Genomic DNA, 21,647 nt, shown 5'->3' on the forward strand with positions numbered 1-21,647 from the left:
GAATCGCGCATGGCTAAAATTTTCCGCCAATCAAACTATACTGAACACGAAATGTATACAAATGATGAAAATTTCATTAACAAAAAATAATAATAACACGGATTTGACATTACAATGTAAATTATACTGATACTTACAATGCTCACTCATTCGTTGATTTTTGGTTCAAAAACATTGGATATTCTTGAAGGAATATTGATAAGGATTTTAAAAAAACTAATTACCTAAAATTTCTTCATTAGGAAATGTAATAAAAATCTAGGTACTAATTATATATTTTAGGATAATGAAGAGCAAGCATGGCTAGATAAGATTGAAAGACGGTTTACGTGGTTTAAAAAGAATCTTATCGAATTTGAGGTATTAATTTTATCACTTGATGATAATACTATAAAAAAAAAAGTTAGATTTTCGTTATCTGAGGCTTAAGATTTCAATAACCACTGAAACTAGAAAAGATTTACATAGATTTTATGTTATTTCATTTGACTTTGAAAATTTAATTGTTTGAATGGTCTAAGGCTATTGGGGGCTTTCTGCTATTCGAATACAAGCACCCGGTTGCTAGGGGAGTATCCGCAATTTTATAAAGCTAGGTACCTATTTAAAATTAGTTTCCTTTAAAAATCTCGAAACCTTTTAATAGTTCGATAACAAGTAACTGAACTTTAAAAGTAAAACATTGCGATGGAATTTTCAAATATGGTTGATTATTTATTTGATCTAGAAGCTTTCTTAATTTATTTATTGTTACTTTGGTAGGTACTAATGCATTTATACTAATTTTCATTGTTAAATAGTAAAATTATTATTTTTTAGGAACGACATGGTCCAATATTCCCCCCGGACTGGGAGATGTCTGAGCGCATTGCCGCGGAATTTTGTCGGATCACGCGCGCCGACCTGAGCCGGCTGCTGCAGCGCCGACACAGAGAAGTGGACACGAAGCTGCTTCTCCATTCCATTCAGAAAACCAGCTCGTTTGAGTCCCTGCTCTCTAGACGGTTTACAGGTTTGTAAAATCAATGAATATAGAATATGTGGCTTTTGTGAGATATTCTCGCATACCCTCTGATAAAATGTTTCTCCCAGATGGCTAATATAACGATACCACCCCCACCCCCCCCCCTTATTACTTAAACCCATTACCTCCCCTGGAGGAACGTATTGACCAATATCTAAGGACTATATATGCAACCTATTACGGCAAAAATTCCCCTGTCACAATACCCCAGGTGTGTATATTTTTCCAATTTGACCCGGCTGAGGGGGAGGGGGGGGGGGTGAAAAAAATATAAAAATATGTGGTTAGGGGGGGGGGGATATAAAAATTAAGAGGACTAAAAGCCTTTTTTTCAATTTTTTCCCCTCTTTGGTGAAAAAAACAAAAAAATATTTGGAAGGGGGCATAATATGAATATCCATTTTTTCGCCTTCCTTGCTGGAAAAAAACTAGAAGGAAAAAAAAAAATTTGCAGCAGGGAAAAAAAATGAATTTAGTATAAAGGGGTAGTTTCACGAAATGCATTTGAACTTAATTTAGTGAACCTCATATTTTATCCTGGTTAAATGGTTAAACTACATTTATATGGCATATATTTGAAAAAATTTCAATTTTCTACCACATAGTTTTTGAAATATCAAGACTTGAAAATCGTCTTTTTAAATTGCATATATCACAAAAAGACAATTTTCAGGTCTTGATATTTTAAAAACTACGTGGTAGAAAATTGAATTTATTTCAAATATATGCTTTTTAAATGTAGTTTACCCCATTAACTAAGAAAAAATATGCGGTTCACTAAATTAAGTTCAAATGCATTTCGTGAAACTACCCCTTTAGTATAAAGATTTAAACTATTAAAAGAATTTTGAATTAGGTATTTATGTTTTTGACTGTATTTTTTACATTATAAAAAGACTAGCGGCTAGGCCCCTAGAGGCCTCTAGGGGCACTTGAGGAGGAGAGAGTCGATTTTAATAATTGAATTTTTTATTTTATATTTTGTAAGAAAAAGTAAAAAAAAAATTTTTTGGGGGGGGCGAACATTTTTTTGGGGGGGAGGGGGGGTTGCCCCCCCTCCCTCATTTTTAAATTTAGTTAAAAAGTTTTTTAAAAAAAATTTTCGGAGGGGGGTTGGGGGTGTCCCACACCCAAAGAAAATAGTTATAAACCTTCCCGGGACCTATGAGAAGCTACCCTGTTAAGGAGAACCCAATCGGTTCAGCGGTTAGCGAGATCCTATGGTACAAACATACAAACACACATACAAACATCCTGTTACTTTATTATAAGGATATAACTGGAAAGATAGGCCTTTGTATTAAAAAAACCATTTTAACCATCCCACCTTGGTTTTTTTTGTTTTTTTAGCTTTTTTTTTGGTTTAAACCACTTGATTAAAACCACGTGGTTTTTATTTTGCCATCCCTGCTGCAATATCCATGATGTATTCTTTATCCATTGTAAAATCAAGTATACAAAGTAAAACGATGGTTGTTCGGCTCTCCCTTAAGATCTCGCTAATTGCTGAACCGATGGTATTGCACATTTCAGGAAATATACCTACTGGTATTGGTATACCATGGTATCAATATAACGTTAGTTATAGAATAGCTCAGAAAATGCAAAGAGGCTGTTTCACAAAATGCATTTGAACTTAATTTAGTGAACCGCATATTTTTTGCTAGTTAATGGGTTAAACTATATTTATATAGCATATATTTGAAAGAATTTCAATTTTCTACCATGTAGTTTTGAAAATATCAAGACTTGAAAATCGACTTTTTGTGATATATGCAATTTAAAAAGACGATTTTCAAGTCTTGATATTTTAAAAACTGCGTGGTAGAAAATTGAAATTCTTTCATATATATGCTATATTAATGTAGTTTAACCAATTAACCAGGAAAAAATATGCGGTTCACTAAATTAAATTCAAATGCCTTTCATGAAACTACCCCTTTTGTATATTTCACGTAATGTTTACAAAACATAGAACATAAATAAAAAACAAAATTCTTTTTTCCACGTAAAGGTTTAATAATAATCTTTGTTTTGTTTTCTTATGCAAGGACATAAAATACGAACAAAATATTGGAGAGAAAACTTATATATTTTTATAAACTTACCTATAAATTTTGCTAATTTCTTGTTGTTAACTATTAATGGATTTAGGTATTATTATTTGGATCTTACACCAGATTATCGTGTAATCTAATAAAAGGAAACTAGCAGAAGAATAAAATAAGGATATCCCTCATCCACCCCGTCCCCTTTCATCCTACTGGATGAACTAACTGACCAATTATAAATTATGTCCCTTTTGCAACCTAAATGAACGACAATTTCCCCCCCTTTCCACATCTTTTGGGAATTAAACTGATTCATGTTGGGGTTGTACAAACCTTTGGTGTTCAAACTTATCCACCAGAACTTTAATCCACAGGGGGGAGCAATTTGATTATCGTAATCAAGTTTTTCAACAATTTATCTGGCATAGTCTTATCCCTTAAGATCCCTGAATATTATATATTGTCTTAAAGACCTTTTTATTTTAGGTCGAACCTTAAACCTGAGTTCCAACTATGATCCATCCAACAATCCATTTGAAGATGGGGAGAGTGTAACCAGTTCTAATTATCACAATATCACTTCAGAACCTTTTAGGTTTGTTTTTAAAATCTGCAAGTTATCAATATCAAATGGTTGTAAGATTAAACAATGCACATTGGGGCAAATCAACCAAAAAGGGGATTTAATTATTTAGTACCCTTAAAATTCATCTCACAAAAATTTCATTTTATACTTTTTTGTAGGTAATTTAACAACAAACAAATTTGCTTTTATGTTTTTTTCTGTCATTTGAAAGGAACATGGAGATAAAGGTCATTTTATGAAGGTAGATAGAGAATTACCAGATTAACCCCTCCCGAAAATAGCCCCCCCCTTACCCTATCCATCTATCTATCCATCAATCTATCCATCTATCTATCCATATATCTATCCATCTATCTATCCATCTATCTATCCATCTATCTATCCATCTATCTATCCATCTATCTATCTATCCATATATCTATCCATCTGTCTATTCATCTATATATCGATCCATCTATCTATCCATCAACTATTCATCTCTTTATCCATCAACTATCAATTTATCCATCCGTCAATCTATCCCTCTATCTACCCATCCATCTATCTATCTGTCTATCCATTTACTTATCCATCTATCTATCCATATATCTATTCATCTACCTATTATTATGAAGGTAGATAGAAAATTACCAGATTAACCCCTCCCGAAAATAGTCCCCCCTTACCCTATCCATCTATCTTTCCATCTATCTATCCATCTATCTATCCATCAATCTATCCATCTATCTATCCATATATCTATCCATCTGTCTATCCATCTATCTATCCATCTATCTATCCATCTATCTATCCATCTATCTATCCATCTATCTATCCATCTATCTGTCCATCTTTCTATCCATCTATCTATCTATCTATCTATATATCCATCTATCTATCCATCTATCTATCCATCTATCTATCCATCTATCTATCCATCTATCTATCCATCTATCTATCCATCTATCTATCCATCTATCTATCCATCTATCTATCCATCTATCTATCCATCTCTCTATCCATCTATATATCGATCCATCTATCTATCCATCAACTATTCATCTCTTTATCCATCAACTATCAATTTATCCATCCATCAATCTATCCCTCTATCTATCCATCCATCTATCCATCTGTCTATCCATTTACTTATCCATCTATCTATCCATATATCTATTCATCTACCTATCCATCTATCTATCCATCTATCTATCCATCAACTATCTTGAATTTCGTGTTTAAAATGTCTAATTAGGGGTTTTGGTTATCAGAGCAATATGAGAATTTTTTAGTAGCGCAGCTACCCTATCACTAGCTTTTTGGGCCCTTTAAAGTGTAACTAGGTTAATTGTAGTCCGATTTTAGTGTTCAAAGTGTCAAATTTGGGGTCATGGAATTCATTTCAGTAGGAGGGGAGGGGATGGTGTAAATGGGGGTGGATGGGGATCCTTATTTTAGCAAGCTACAAGTTTCACTTTATTTTTATGTTTAATAAATCCATTATAAATGTGGGCATGATTAACATTAAATTTTTTTAACTAATATCTATATTTATAATGATATTATGATTCTTGTTTACTGTTTAAATGTATACTAGCGGCTTCGCCCCTAGCCTCTAGGGGATTTGCCCCAAGAGGTAATTGAACAAGGATGACAACATCCATGAAAGAAGTGAAGCTCTGAAATGGAAGGACAAACGAACATTAACACTTGTGAAGTGTCAGAACTGAATATTAATGCATGTCTATACAAAATTGTAATTAAAACTGATTAAATACATGTTACTGTTTAAGTACATACTGACGTTTTTAGGACTTGATTATAGAGATGCTTCGCTTATAACAATAGACGTTATTGAAATAGGAATCAGTATTCAAAAAATCAGATGAATAGGATATTTTTAACATTCAAAACCATTATTTGTTGTCAAAAAAGTAAAAATCAGCATGTTATAAATGGATGTACGGACTTTCTGGTAACGATTATAGAGTTGCTGTGCTTTCTAAGTCGTACCTAACTGTTGTAGAAATCAGCATGAAAAGTTTGAGATCGATAGGACAATTCTAGCCTGTTTAAGTAAAGTAAAAAAGCTAACTGTACCAGACGTACGGACGGACCGACCCTAATTATAGAAATATGAAAAAATTGAGGGGGATTTTTATTTTTGAAAAAGATCTTTAAACAACCACAGGACCAGTAGATATATTCCCTGAAGAGTAGAATTCAATCAGTTTAGCGGTTAGCGAGATCTTAAGGGATGGGTGGACAGACAAACAGACATCAAGCTACTTTGTATTATATATTAACACCTAGGGATCTAAGGAACAAAACAATAACCGATTAATATGTACATCCCCAATATTGATACATATTTAATAAATACATATTTAATAAATTATATTACAAAATTATTTGTCTGTAGATGACAATTAGTGGTTGAAAAGTTTTGACACTCATCAACAACACTTAATGAACCAACCAATAAAAAATCAATTAAATTTCCTGAAGTTCTTATGCTAACGAATATAAAAACGTTATTATAAAACTTTGAAGTTTGGGGACTAGTGTAATTAACAGTCCCCTCCCTTTCTAAATAAAACTGCTGACTTTAAACATGAATACCCTGTAACTACATAATTTAAAAACAAAGCATTACCAATAGACAGACAGATAGACTACTTGCTAATTCAAATTTAGAATGATTATAAGAACCTCACGTTATTTGCATATTAACTTTACCTTTTCGCAGTGAGGTAGGGGACATTGGGCTGTTTATAACACTAGTCCCCAAAGTTTTACAGTTGTGTGTTCAAACGTTTTAACTACTAACTTTAATCTACAAAAGGGGTAATTTTGTGTATTATCATTGGGGATGTACAACAATTTATTGACCTTTGTCCCCTTTAGATCCCTGATATTTGTAATAATCTATAGAAACGATTATTTAGTTACATTAAAACATCAAACATAAAGAGGTTTAGATTTAGGTTTAGCCCCCCCCATCCCCCTCTCCTCCCCATCATTTTGTGCAATAGAACTTGAAAATATTTATTATTAACTTTAATTCTAAGTCAGAATAAATATTTCCCAATATGTCTATGTTTCTGTGTCTTTTATTTATTTGAATTATATCTTAAGTTTTGACTTTAAAAGCGCATTTAAACGCCTTTTCTTACAAGCTTTTCGTGCACCCACGTTCAGAAAACGGGCTAAAAACCCCTACGGGGGCGCGGGGGGGTAAATGAGACCAGTACAGGCGATTATGATATGTCTTTGGGTAATCAAATATCGTATTTTTAGTCGGTGGCAACCAGTGAAAACATGTTTCCTCATACTGTCTTCTTAAATGTTGATTAAAAAACAAACAAATAAAAACTAAAATCTTGACTTCAACTAGAATTATTTAAGACTAATTTCTTCAATTTGTGTTTTTTTCTTTTATACTGTCAAAATATATGTAATGCATGACTCATCAGAAGTTATTTTGTCTAATTACGTTAATTCTAAGAGATTTTATAATACTTTTAAAATAGTTGGTGAAACACAAAAAGTATGCCTTTTTCTGTAAGAAAATTTTTGCATTTCTTGACTTCCATGCATTAGAATGCTTACTTAAAAAGCGTATTTTTACGATTCCTTTGAAATCTGATGTACATTGGGTATGATAATACTCATAGAATGTTTAAAACTTGATTTGGGGGTGGTGAATTGTTGCCCCTTGTTGCCCCTATGTGCAATGATTTAAACTCATGACTTTTGGTTTTTGTGCAACGCATCGGCAACGATACTAAACTCATTTAGAACTTTGAAATAAAGTTATAAATTCAAAAAGAGTGAGCTGACTGTTATAACCCACAAGATAAGGCCCTGATTTGAATATAGTAACTTATACGTTGTCAGAAAAACAATAACCTATATACAATTTTAAGTAAAAGGACAATTAATTTCATTAAAATAATCTCTCCCAAGCCCAAATTAGGATAAATAAAATTCCTCGATGGTAGATTTAAAAAGTTATGACACATCCAAAAACAAGCCTTGATGTGAAGTGCTTAGAATCACCTTTCGTTCGTTTAATTTCATGCATAGTCCTCTTTAAAAATGGATTTATTATTACTTGGATCTTTCAGCAGATTATCATACACTCATATGTACTCTAATACAGTTTAACCTGTAGCTGGCTAAAATAACACCCATCAATCCACCCCCTTTACACATCCTCTTTTCTTCCTTCTGGATGAATGAACTGGCCAATAATTGATAATATTGTTATCAACATAAATTGACGAAAATTTCCCCCCTGTCATTATATTCACGTATATTCTATATCCATTTGATTTCTTTAAATATCATCGATAAACCATAAAACAAAAATTTCCATAAAATTATGAAGCATCATTCTTTTAACTATTTGAATAGATCCTAAAGGTGTAAAAAATTTCCACAAATATATATATAGCATAAGTTTCTTTTGGCCAAAAATATTAACTTACGTAATAAATTTCTTTCAAACTTTAGAGATAGGAAAATGTCCATTGACTTAATCTTGAATAAGGTTAATCAAGTACAAAAAATTAGGTTTGTATAAAGAGAAAATAACAAACAATTTTTTGTTTAGAATCTAGATTAGACGTGTAGATTTGTTCTACTTCATAATTATAAAAGCAAAGCTTTTCTACAAAAAGGGTCCGTCCGTCCATATTAGATAGTTAGCTCTTTTTTTGGTACATATACATTACCCTGTCCCGTTTTAGAAAAATTTTGTTAAAATTTTTGCCCCCAGCCATAATATGGTTGATTTATGCAAAATAATGACCCATGCAAAATATTTTTTCTGTAATGCAAAAATTGCGATGGTACAAGCACTGCAAAATTTTTTAAATTTGCAAAAAGACCTGTTTTTAAAGCTCTTGTACCATCTCAATTTTAAAGATTTTTACAAAATTTCAATTCTAGTGTGTCAAAATAAACCTGAAATTTACCAAAAAAAAATGGGGGCAGTCTCAATTCTAACATATGAAGGACAAAGGTGTAGCAAGTAATCTTTCAAAGTAAAAATTGCCAGTTTCCATACACAGCTAGCTTAAGCCAGGTACAGGTTTACCTGAGCACGCCAAAGAAACTGACTAGCAGGGGTGTTCTAGGAAGGTATTGTGAGTTCATAACCACTCTTACTTAAATCGTAGCTGTAGCTTCCCTACTATGATTTTTTTCAAAATACATTTTCTTGGCTGCTGGGTTTCAATTTTTCTTTCTACTATAATTATGAAATGAATTGTTTGTTTCAGTGAGCTAGTTTACAAAGTTTAAAGAGCAAATCTATCTGTTAACTGGATATTTTAGTCATATAATCCAATCTATCAATGAAAAATAATAAAAAAAATTCATATTCTTTTACTAATTATAAATTTTAAAGTAGATACTTTCAAGTTTATATAATCTACATTTAGGCTAATAAACCATCCTTATCTTTAATTTAATTGACGAAAGCAATGATAAAAGCCTGGTGAATCTGTATTGATTGTCCCAGAATATTTCTGAGACAATTCTGAAACACCTAGTCTATTTTTCATTTCTCTACTGCAAATTATGTCTTCAAAGATAGATGAGATTATTTTAAACTTAATCATCTAAACTATAATATGAAACAAGTAAACTGAAAAAATCCTTACACTAACAGGCAAATATGGCATGGTCTGTGTCCATTGTGACAAAAAAAATAATGAGAGTAGGTGATACTGAAATAGTTTACATGGTATGTCTAATTCTCAAAAAACGCGCGGTTAGAGCTATACTACACAACAAGAACAAACTTCTTAGTAGAAATTATATTTTGCTTTATCTAAGCCTTCTCAATTTTAATCATTTGAAAGCTTCTGTATATTTAATGAATGTGAACTATAACATTAACAACCCTGTGTTTCCAACTGGCACATGCAGTACTTGTTGAAATATCTTAAGTACTGCCAAAAAATACTGGTAATTTAACTGAATTACTTGCTAGCCTAATAATAAAGATCTTATTCTGCAAAGAAGTACCTGTTCAGATGATAAAACGGAGCAGAAATGCAATTGTAATATTTGTTTGACTGTAAGATTCCAAAGATAGGAAAATGCAGGTCTGTATAGATCATCTGAATTAGTTTATCAGATTTTTAAAAAAGAAGAGACCTTCTTTAATAATTTGTTCAACCAACAAGAAATAGGTTCTGGTATCAATTATCAATGTAATTTGAGTCAATTATCTGATCTATTGTTAAACATGTACCTACTGATATTACCAGTCAGTAACTCTCAAATGATCAAAATTGAGAAGGCTTGAATAAATCAAAATATAATTTCTACTAAGAGTTTGTTCTTGTTGTGTTATGATTATTTCAGTTTACTTGTTTCAGACATATTATAGTTTAGATGATTAAGTTTAAAATAATCTTATTTATCTTTGACTTCAAAGATATAATTTGCAGTAGAGAAATGAAAAATATACTAGGTGTTTCAGAATTGTCTCAGAAATATTCTGGGACAATCTGATACAGATTCACCAGGCTTTTATCATTGCTTTCATCAATTAAATTAAAAATAAGGATGATTTATTAGCCTAAATGTAAATTATATAACCTTGAAAGTATCTACTTTAAAATTTTATAATTTGTAAAAGAATATGAATTCTTTTATCATTGTTCATTCATGGATTGGATTATATGACTGAGATATCCAGTTAACAGATAGATTTGCTCTTTAAACTTTGTAAACTAGCTCACTGAAACAAACAATTCATTTCATAATTATAGTAGAAAGAAAAATTGAAACCCAGCAGCCAAGAAAATGTATTTTGAAAAAAATCATAGTAGGGAAGCTACAGCTACGATTTAAGTAAGAGTGGTTATAAACTCACAATACCTTCCTAGAACACCCCTGCTAGTTAGTTTCTTTGGCGTGCTCAGGTAAACCTGTACCTGGCTTAAGCTAGCTGTGCATACACAAATAATAGGGTTATGCCGGATTGGATGGATAAAGATATCCGGCTGATCTATAATTCTGGATATCAAGTATTTAGGTTTATATTGACACACTAGAATTGAAATTTCATTAAAATCTTTAAAATTGAGATGAAACAAAAGCTTTAAAAACGGTCTTTTTGCAGATTTTAAAAAGTTTGTACCATCTCAATTTTAAAGATTTTTACGAAATTTCAATTCTAGTGTTAATATAACCCTAAATACTTGATATCCAGAATTATGAATCAGCCGGATATCTGTATCTATCGATTCCAGCCCAACCCCATTTTTTATGTATGAAATCTGGCAATTTTTACTTTGGAAAATTACTTGCTACACCTTCTTCCATTATATGTTAGAATTGAGACTGCCCCCATTTTTTTTGGTAAATTTCAGGTTTATTTTGACACACTAGAATTGAAAGTTTGTAAAAATCTTTAAAATTGAGATGGTACAAGAGCTTTAAAAACAGGTCTTTTTGCAAATTTTAAAAATTTTGCAGTGCTTGTACCATCGCAATTTTTGCATTACAGAAAAAATATTTTGCATGGGTCATTATTTTGCATAAATCAACCATATTATGGCTGGGGGCAAAAATTTTAACAAAATTTCCTACTGTATGAACGATCTGACCTATAAATGATCTAAACTGACGACAAATTTTCTCCTGTAAATCTCTCCACGTATATTCTATATCCATTGTTTTTGTAGGGGTCTGATTGGAGGATGTTTTGAACCCTACCTTACCATTTACATTGATGCACAAGATACGAATCTCAATGAATTGATAGACAGGTATTTAAGTATAGAATAGAGGGGCAGGGTTATATAACTGTATATCCACTGGTGGGGGACCCTGTCTGACTTTCAATTGGGTCTTTGAATATCAGCCATTAGATTCGGAAAAATTAACAAAGTTAAATTAAATAGCGGACGAAAAAGGTCTCCATCACTAAAACCATGTAGTTGGGTAAGCATATACATCTATACTTAGGGATACTTTTATTAGACAGGTAATTTCAAAGGGATTATTATTTGGTTTATAACTTGAAAATTCGGCGATTTGTTATGGCAATCCATTTTTGCAGATGAATAGCCATGAAATTCGAAATATTAATTGTGAAAAAGATTTTTATTTATTTTGATTGAATTGAGAGACCTAAAATTTTTTTATTTGAATGAATCATACATCAATGAATTTTAGCTATTCAAGGAGGTTTCTAAAAAAAATTGCTGGTACCATTCAATGAATAAGGAAACTCAAAAAAATCCAGTCTCCTCACAAAAATCCAGTCTCCTCACTAGTAATAAACTACCTATATTATAACATCACATGATTTTACAGATTTGTTGAAGATATGAAGAAACAAGCTATTCCAGAAACAAAACCCGAAACAGGTAAATTAACTTTAATATTATCTATCCACAACGGTCTAAGGGTGGAAATTTGGCAAAAAAGTCATGATCAAATTTTCTTATTTTAACTTGATATTATTGATTTCCATACCCCAGCCCATGCATAATGGACAAGGAAAAGAAAAAATAACGTTTGGAACTAAGTTTTTTTTTACTTCAAAGTTGGGTCAAATCAATATTTTTTGAAGGTCAAAAATCTACTTTTTATTTTCTACCTAGATATGAAAAATAATTTTTTTTTGCATAAATATCTATTAAAAACTAATTTCGTTCATATTCTTTACAAATATATATACCAAATCAATAAATAAAAACATTTTTATTATATATTTTACCTTAAAAGTGTTAATTTTATGCTTTGAAAGTAAATTTATGAAAAAATTTTCGTCATTTTTTTAAGTGAAGTTTCCATAGTGGGGTCGGTAGCGCAACTATAAAAAATTTTAATCTGAAAATTGCCTGTAAAACCTAAATTTGAGGGGGGGGGGGAATTACAAACCATAACAGCAATCTTAATTTCTCTGTTATTCCATTACTATTAAAGATAATTGAGTAAAACTTTTTAAAATTAATCAGTAATTACTAGAGGAACAATAATTTTAAAGGAAAACCGCGACTTACCCGCAGTTCTTGCAAAAAAAATCCGCCGCCCGCAGATTTTAAAAAACAAAACATTTGTTGCAAATAGGTCATTTCTTTTTTGATTTTAATGTTTAGGGAAGGTTTTTGCAACTCTAGTCCTTAGAAGGAAAGTGCAAAAATGAATTTTGTAGTAGCGTAGCTCACCAACAAGCATCCCCTTGGTCCCCTCATCTGTCTGTAAAACTCTAAGAACATTAAGATTTCAAAGAGTAAATGTGTTCGTTTCTTCTGTCTTTTTTTTGTAAGATATGTTATGATTTAGCTGGCAAATACTGTTTTAGTCTATTACTTGGTCTACCGGTTTTTCTTTACTGTTCTAAAATGAATTAAATTTTGTTTGATATCAATTTTATGATGGTTATTTTATTTTTGGTTATATAGGAGGGGGGGGAGGGGGGGCATAGATACAAAAAAATATTTTGGTCAGTTATGAGAATACTTTTTTCCTTTTAAACTCACTATAATACCTTTTAAAACAGTAAAACTTTAACTTCTGGTTTGGTAGTAGAAAGGGGGGGGGGGGGCGGTGTTGGCCCATGTAGGCCCTTGAGGGACAGTACTAAATTTAAATAGATACCTATAATGGTAAACTACACAAGTAGAAAAATACACATAAGATACTTTACAAAAAAAATTAATCAATATCTTTAATGGGAAGCTCGATTATCCAGTCTCAATATTCATTTTCTTTAAGTTTAAAACGACCTAACCTCTCTTAAATAAATTATAAATATTAAAAAGCAGTTGTAAGTGGATAGTAAAAGGTGTATTATAATACTTTTATTTAAATATATCACTTTTTTTATTGACTCCAAACAGCCAAATGAGGTAGCAAATAACACGGCGGAATTCGGCGGTAGACGGCGGTTTCGGCAGGAAATCCCTATTATTTATTAATGATCGTTTACCTAGGGTAGTATTTGATTCCGGGAAAAAATTTGGTTCAATTATCTTTAAAAATAACAAAGTAGTAACAAAAATTATATTTTAAAAATCACCCCTTTTTGGTTACCCCCCAATCACATTCCTGTGCACGCACCTATACATGACCAACTTTAAAAAGTTGCCTAATGTAATATATTACTCATAACTTTTTATTTTAATGAATTCGGACTGGTAGAAATGTAAATATTTAAATTTGATTACAGCTATACCAAATTTCCACTAAACCCCTTAAATAGACCATAGTGCTATCTATGATGATCTCTTTGTATTATTTAGGAACATTAGTATTATCTATCTATAATGATATCTTTGTATTATTTAGTAACATCAATATTATCTATCTATGATGATATCTTTGTATTATTTAGGAACATCAGTATTATCTAGTTGTGGTGATCTTCTTGTATTATTTAGGAACATCAGTATTATCTAGTTGTGGTGATCTTCTTGTATTATTTAGGAACATCAGTATTATCTAGTTGTGGTGATCTTCTTGTATTATTTAGGAACATCAGTATTATCTAGTTGTGGTGATCTCTTTTCATTATTTAGGAACATCAGTATTATCTAGTTGTGGTGATCTCTTTGTATTATTTAGGAACATCAGTATTATCTAGTTGTGGTGATCTCTTTGTTTTATTTAGGAACATCAATATTATCTATCTATGATGATCTCTTTGTATTATATAGAAACATTAATATTAACTATCTATGATGATCTCTTTGTATTATTTAACAACATCAATATTATCTATCTATGATGATCTCTTTGTATTATATAGGAACATCAGTATTATCTAGTTGTGGTGATCTCTTTGTATTCTACAAGAAATGTTTAGTCCAGTGCACTGAACTATCTACAGGTATGTTAATTGAATTAATATTATATTCTTGTTTTAAGCGTAGTCACTCTTTAATTACTTGTAATTTACAGACGTTCGAGTACTATAACCATTAACAAATAATAAAGATTGAAAGCAAAAGTTCCTTGAAACTTGTAAAACTGTTATATTACGAGTTTTACGAGAAAAAATCTGTTCAAATTGTGAAATAATCTATTTTTCAACAAATCAAAATTGTCAATATTTAACATTTCTGTCGCAATATATTAACAAACACAGTTACAGTTTTACTTTAAGTATATTGAATTAAACACACAATTAAATTGTTTATAAAATACAGATTTACTAGGTATTAAGATTAATAATAATCAAATCACTAAAACAGTTTAAATCAAGGTTTAAGTGTCCAATCACATAGAAGAATAGAGTTCCTTCTACATGAACAATAACACAAAAAACTAAACTCTCTTAAACATACATTATCATTTGACAACTTGCTGAATCAGAAGTGTTCCCATAATTCCACATTTCTTTTATTTTCAGGAAAGCCTTTGTTATCCCTATCCAATTTGTTTAAGAAATATCTGAGGGAATATATGCATCGAGTAATCATTGCAAATCTACCTAAGGTAGGTATTAAACTGAAATATTTTAAAAAGAAAAGGCAACGATGAAATATGATTTAATAGCTGCTATTTAAGATAGATGATATTTAATTTAATTTTTTGGCTAGGATACCTCTTACAATAGCAGATCCAGCTTACAAATTACATCAGTCTGTCTGTCTCTCGGTCATGCTAAGAAAGACGTTTATCTATTTTTTATAAAGAATTCGTGAATTTCTTACTTTTTCTCCCCATGACCAATGAACACATGCTCTCACTTTGTACGGTTGTCACATATTGATGTTGTCATCCTTGTTTTATATTGGATACAGAATACATGGATATTGTGGGAGATCCTCGCATACACAGATAAAGAGTTCATTCCAGCTGTTTAATATTACAATACCCCCCCCCCCCCCCATCCAACCCCTTTACTACATCCCCTCCTCTCTTACTGAAGCAACGAAGTGACCAATAAATGAGGACCATTAAAGCAATTTTAATTGACGACAAAATTTCCCCTGTCATTATATCCACGTATTCTATATCAAACCTTTTTATCTTATCTATCCACCCATCACGTTTATCTATCTTATCTAGATTGGTACCGGAGCAGCCAATAGTATCCAGTTTCCGAATGTCAGCCAGCTAAAAGACCTAAAGGACATATCACAGGTAAAATGTTTTAATACATTATTCAATCTTTCTAGAGAAGAGATAGATTAAGGGAGTGATAAGAATTCTTAGCTAGTTCGTATGCTAAATCTGCTCCTTTTGAGTAAACAGGTCCTGTAAGATGGTTATCGACAATTCAATATTTGAATTTAGGTTTTATGGTGGTTTTAGAAGATTATTTGCTTTTTAAAAATATTTATTGATCAACCAAGTTTAATTATGATTTAACTTTTATCCTATTTATCTTTTTATTCTTTTATGTTGTGCATCAGTAAACATTATTGAAAGGGTTAATAGTTTATGGAATTTTTAATAATAAACAAACTTCTTTCATATCTTTATGTAACTTTGACGTCTAAGAAATTATGATTAATTTCTATTTATATTTTCCTTATTAAACTTCTTTAAATAGTAGCTTAAAACATGACTGAGAATCTTAACATTAGGAGCATTTTTGATTGATTAGTATTTAAAAATTGGTTTTTAAATTTCGTTTCCAGTTCTTAATCAAATTTTAAATAAACTATTTCCTTTTACCTTCAATAAAGATTGAGTAAATTAATAGTTTAATTCTAAGCTAAAATAAACTGGTTTTAACCTTATGATTGTACATTTTCATATTTGTAGAAAACTGGATATAATACGATGCTAGACATAGTTTTTTTCTCGTATGGATGAGAACCGGTTCTAATCCAACGGATATTAATCGGTTTAGAATGAATACGAGAGATAATATTCTGTATTTTTAAGCAGTTTTATGGAAACACCCCAAAACTACCATGAGCCTCCACTAAAACATTCATAAATAACATTTGGCATTTAATCTATTTATCTTTCTTTTTCTTCCACTCATGTTATTGTATTTTAGTGTTTCCACATTCCAAATAAGATATACAAGTTTGTTGTATTATACCAACACCCCTAAAAAAAAACCATGAGCTTACACAATTGCGTACAAACCATGAATTATCCCCCCCATTCTCTATAAGCCATTCCCCATTCATAGTGTTCATGCATATTAACAAAAAATTTTTTCGTTGGCCATATTTCATTAAACTAAAACTTAACGTACACCATCGAATTGAGATAAAATGGAATGAAAAAATAAGAAACTTTTTTTCAGTATGGCTTCGAAACTGATAATATATGCTGGATATGAATTGGTTCTCAGCAAAACTGAAAAATCATGTATAACATCGTATTCCAAACAATTTTCCACGAATATTAAAAGAATAAACAGCTTTTAATTTCATAATTTTTTATTTAATATCCTTGGAAAGCTGTCGATAATACGATGCAATAGATAAACTTATCAGACCAGCTTTATATTAAGATTTATATTATATTTCATGTCTTGTTATAGGACTTAAAAGTTATTAAAATCTCCATGAAGAAAAACCATCCCTATACACAAAAGAATCTTCACTGTAAAGGAGGACCTTGTCGGTCCGGTGGCTAGCGGGATCTTAAGATACAGAGAGACACCATGTCATTTTTGTAAATGGATAATATTCGCTGATTTTCTCATTTTTGGTAGATTTATCTGTTCACCTTTATTTCTCACTAGAAAGCCAGAAAAAGAAAGCCCCAATATTTTTCTGATAATAAAGCAGACACTGATTATGTATATTCAGCAGAAATAAACCTCGGGACATGGGGAGGGGGGAGGGGTTGTTGTGATTACTAGAATATCATTCTCATGATTTTTATTTACAACAACAACAGATTCATTATATGGAGATCTTTTGAGATATAAAAAAGTTAATATCATTATGATTAGTGAAGTGAATGTGAAAAAATACAGAATACTTTATATTTTTGCTCGAAGTTTTTCTGTCTATTCAAAAGTCAATTTTAGCATCTTATTGTACAATATCATGAAACAATTTGGAAGGGCAATTTTTTTCCTTGCTTGGTATGATTTTTTCATTATCATAATATAACATGTGATTTTTTTTTGTATTTTTAGGCAACCAGTGGGCTGCTACAGAATTTTAGTTCTTTTATGAAAGAAGGGGAGACAGTCAGATTTTCAGCTAATGACCAGGTTTCTATTTAGTATTTTTTTCTTCCCTCAACTTCGTAGTTAAATATAGGAATTATAACATTATACTAGGGTTGGGCCGGATATCCGGTGTGGCCGGATATCCGGCCATTTTCAATATCCGGCCGGATATTAAAACTATCCGGCCGGATATCCGGCAATATAACCTTTTATATTTTACAACAAAAATCTCTGTTTTTTTTAATCTTAAATGGCTGTAATTTTCTTATTATTGAAGCTAGAAGAACAAATTTTTCTGAATATGTTTATCTTTAAGTAAATTCTATATTAGAAATCTCAAAACATAAACTTTGGCGGTGGCAGCAGTACTTGGCAGCTGCCAGCCGCAAACCGACGGTTGGCAGGTAAACGGCAACGGATTTTATGAAATTGTAATGTCATGAAGATACATAAAAAAAGCCTAAGTTTAAAATTTGAAATATTCAAGAAATAATTTGCGGTCAAAGGAACCATTTAAAGGTTCCAGGAGACCTGGAGGTTCAGGACTTGCAGGATTATACCTGGAACCTGAAATCGACTTGAACACCTATATAATATTACATATGAGGATGTACGACTATAGGATATTTTAGTATTAGATAACATGAAATGCTTTGTTAAAGTAAAAAAATATTTTTACTTTTTACCTGAATGATCTTACCAGATTTGCTGGCATACAATTGTATACCTAGCTATTTATAATGGGTGTCAAAAATTTATTGAATCAGAACTATAGCTTCATGGTGCTCCCAGGAAAGGCAATGAAAAGTAGAATCAGGAACTTTTGACCGTTTCAAAAAATCTCGTTCCTTGCCGGAGAAACCTCAAAAAACTTCTAAAAATTGGACAATTCTCAATAAACCTTAAACAATGGGTAGTTTTATAGCTATATTTACAAATAGCTATACAATTGTATGTCTGGTCGTTGGTAAAAGGTTCAGGGGTGTATATTCTACATGGGATTCGCTGTTAAGGGGGGGGGGGAGGGGAATAAAAAATAAGTGGTTGGAGGGGAAAAAAATGTAAAAATTAAGAAAACTGAAAACATTTTTTCCATTTTCCCCCCCTCCTTGGTGAAAAAAACTTTTAAAAATGTGTGGTAGATGGGATAAAATAAATAAAATATAGAGTTCTTAAAATATTTTTCCATTTTCCCCCTTACTTGGTGAGAAAAAACTAGGGAGGGAAGAAAAATAAAAAGTTTTGTAGCAGGGGAAAAAAAATAAATCTTGTGCAGAATATACACCCCTGAAAAGGTTTGTAAATAAAGGGTAAGGAAGTGAAATATGACTTTGACTGACTTATAGTCGGAAATTCATTATCAAACTGGGGAAATGCACATAAGTATTTAGCCCTCTAGCACTAATAGGAACTGAGATAATATTGGGAAAGGACTTGAATGTCGTCTTTGCATGTTTTTTATTAATGAATTACATTGTTAAGTAGTCTCATTCTAAAACTCAATTTTAAAAATTCTTTTTTGGTCAGAAATTTTATTTAAGTTACTTTTATCTGTTGCATACCCCCTCTTTGTCTAATTCCGATATGAACCCACCCTATTATACCTATTAATATATCATCAAATACCTTTGACAACTAGCAAAAGTACAGTCAGCCTACTGTCAAAAACAGAAGTTTATAAACAAATTCACACCTGCAGTTTTAAAAGGTTTGACAACAAAAATAAAGTTATTGCACGGACATATTCACAGTTTTACTGTCAATTATACACACCTATGATAGTCTTTACTCTTTACTTAATTAAGTTAAGCTAATAGGCTAAAAATCAATGCATGCTGTATAAACTTATTTTTTTCTTGTATTCTGCTAAAGAATAAAAGACTATACTTAAACGAAAGAAATCGACTCTTAAGTATCTTCAGAGCATTTAGTTATAAACTTAAAACTTAACAAAACATAAGTAGATTAATTTTTAGCGACTATCATTTATATTTATTATCAGACCCATATCATATTCTAAATTATAGAATTCTAATTGAAAAAATCATTACACAAGATAATAATATGCATAGCTTAAAAATAATTTGACGTTTCTATCTTTGTAATACTGAAATCATGTTCTTTAAAGAATAGTAGATTATGCTGTCTTTAACATTTTTAAGATCAATTTTGTTAGGTGATTGTTTTAAATGTGTAGGTTATGATCTGTTCATTTCTGGTGACGGCTGAATACTGTTTGGATACTGCGCAGCAATTAGAAGAAAAACTTAAACAAAAGGTATCTTTTCAGTATTATCAGGTATCTTAAGGGAGATCAAAATAATTGGTTGAAAAGTCTTGACACTTTTAGTTTGGAACCAACCAATAAATTTTCAATTCAAGTGCCTATCAAAAATTTTGTTTCCAACATATTTTGGGTACCAGTGTCTTTATACCTAGCCATTTGGAAATAAATCATATTTTCTCATAATAGTTCATAAACCCATTCTGAATTTCGTTTGCTTTTTTTCTAAATCTTGATTGTAGAGTACAAACTAGAAGTGTTTAAACTTTTCCACTAACATTTTAACCTTTTTGCAAGGGGTAAAGCTTTCTATCAAATTAGTGGGATACCTATCTTATTTCTTAGGATATAAGATAGGTCAATGTTAAACTTGGTAATTGAGTACAGTATTTTTTTAAGCTTAACAAACTATTTCACACTCCATTTATCTAACCTCGTGTATCTTTTTTGGTTAGCTTTATTTCACAATTCTAATTTAGGTTGAGGCAGAGTTCAAAGACGACATTAATTTCAGCGGAGAATTAGATATGTTCCATTCTGTTATAGCCAACTGTCTAGCTCTACTAGTCCAGGAATATATAATTCAAACATATGTAGATACTTTAGGTACTTAGCTATTCATTGGTTTGTTCTTTAACTGACATTGTCCAAATTTTAATCTACTGATGGGGTAATTTTGTTTATCATAGTTGGGCAAGAAAATTTTTTGCCCTCGTCTTATCCCTTAAGATATCGGTATTGGACATATTTCTCAAGTCAAAAGGTACTAAGGTAGAGTGAGAATTTTCAGGGTATAAGGGATTAGACAATGGATCGAATATTCAATTTTTAGGAGTCTTAGACTTTGGGTACTGGCTTAAAGGGAATGTGCAAGAATTTAGCAGGTTCTGACTGACTGGGTACTAGCGCATCAAATGCCGCTAACTCGCTGTGTTCGAATTTCGCCAAAAAAAAATTTTGATCACCTCTTAGGTCAAAGCCCCTAGAGGCTAGGGGCGAAGCCGCTAGTTTTAAATATATCAGACGGATTTATTTGTTATTAGATGGCTGGTTTAAAAAAAAATTTCTCCAAAAAATATCCTTTCATACATAAAAACTTTATTGTGACATTTGTGTAATAAACAATCTAAGAACCCTAAAATCTATAGTGGCATTTAAACTTAAGGAATACGGGTTAGATGAGTTCCAGGGAGCTTTTTTTCTAGTAATTAATTACAGAATGGTTACGTGACACGTCAGTCTGATGTACAATTAATCTAATTTTCAAATGAATGCTTTTTTTTTGAACTCTTTTCTTATTTCATAGTTTTCTAAATTTTATTAACAATTATCTTCAAATTTTCTGGAGAAATCTGGATTTCATGGCTTTTCAACAAAAACTCTTAAATTGAATTAATTGTCCCCTCCCTTACTCCCTGAAGAATTATACTAAAACTAATGAATAAGGATTTATAAGAAATCAAATGTACACAAAAGGTTTATAGAGAATTTAATGCACTTGAAATAAAGGATTAATTTTTGCATAATCCTTTAATTACGACCAAGGGGACAGTGACTTTGCAAGATTCGTAATCAAGGTGTTTAGGACATTTAGA

General features: G+C 31.1%; 1 protein-coding gene across 5 annotated transcripts in view; it reads left to right on the forward strand.

Annotated features, from left to right (window-relative positions):
* Window positions 1-21,647, forward strand: part of Vps53 (vacuolar protein sorting 53) — a 56,553-nt gene that overhangs the window by 20,711 nt on the left and 14,195 nt on the right. For all 5 annotated transcript variants that reach the window (XR_013877485.1, XM_080153390.1, XM_080153387.1 and 2 more), the window contains exons 10-20: window positions 283-360; window positions 820-1,012; window positions 3,562-3,670; window positions 11,350-11,433; window positions 11,984-12,036; window positions 14,424-14,504; window positions 15,027-15,112; window positions 15,689-15,763; window positions 17,733-17,810; window positions 19,966-20,046; window positions 20,532-20,622. Coding sequence is in view for 4 of the 5 variants with exons in the window: in XM_080153390.1 (XP_080009516.1) it covers window positions 283-360; window positions 820-1,012; window positions 3,562-3,670; window positions 11,350-11,433; window positions 11,984-12,036; window positions 14,424-14,504; window positions 15,027-15,112; window positions 15,689-15,763; window positions 17,733-17,810; window positions 19,966-20,046; window positions 20,532-20,622 (1,009 nt within the window). In the remaining variant the exon portion in view is untranslated. The remainder of the gene's footprint in view (window positions 1-282; window positions 361-819; window positions 1,013-3,561; window positions 3,671-11,349; window positions 11,434-11,983; window positions 12,037-14,423; window positions 14,505-15,026; window positions 15,113-15,688; window positions 15,764-17,732; window positions 17,811-19,965; window positions 20,047-20,531; window positions 20,623-21,647) is intronic.

Source organism: Acartia tonsa, chromosome 3 (assembly GCF_053477335.1).
Source record: "Acartia tonsa isolate MP-2025a chromosome 3, ASM5347733v1, whole genome shotgun sequence".
NCBI lineage: Eukaryota > Metazoa > Arthropoda > Copepoda > Calanoida > Acartiidae > Acartia > Acartia tonsa.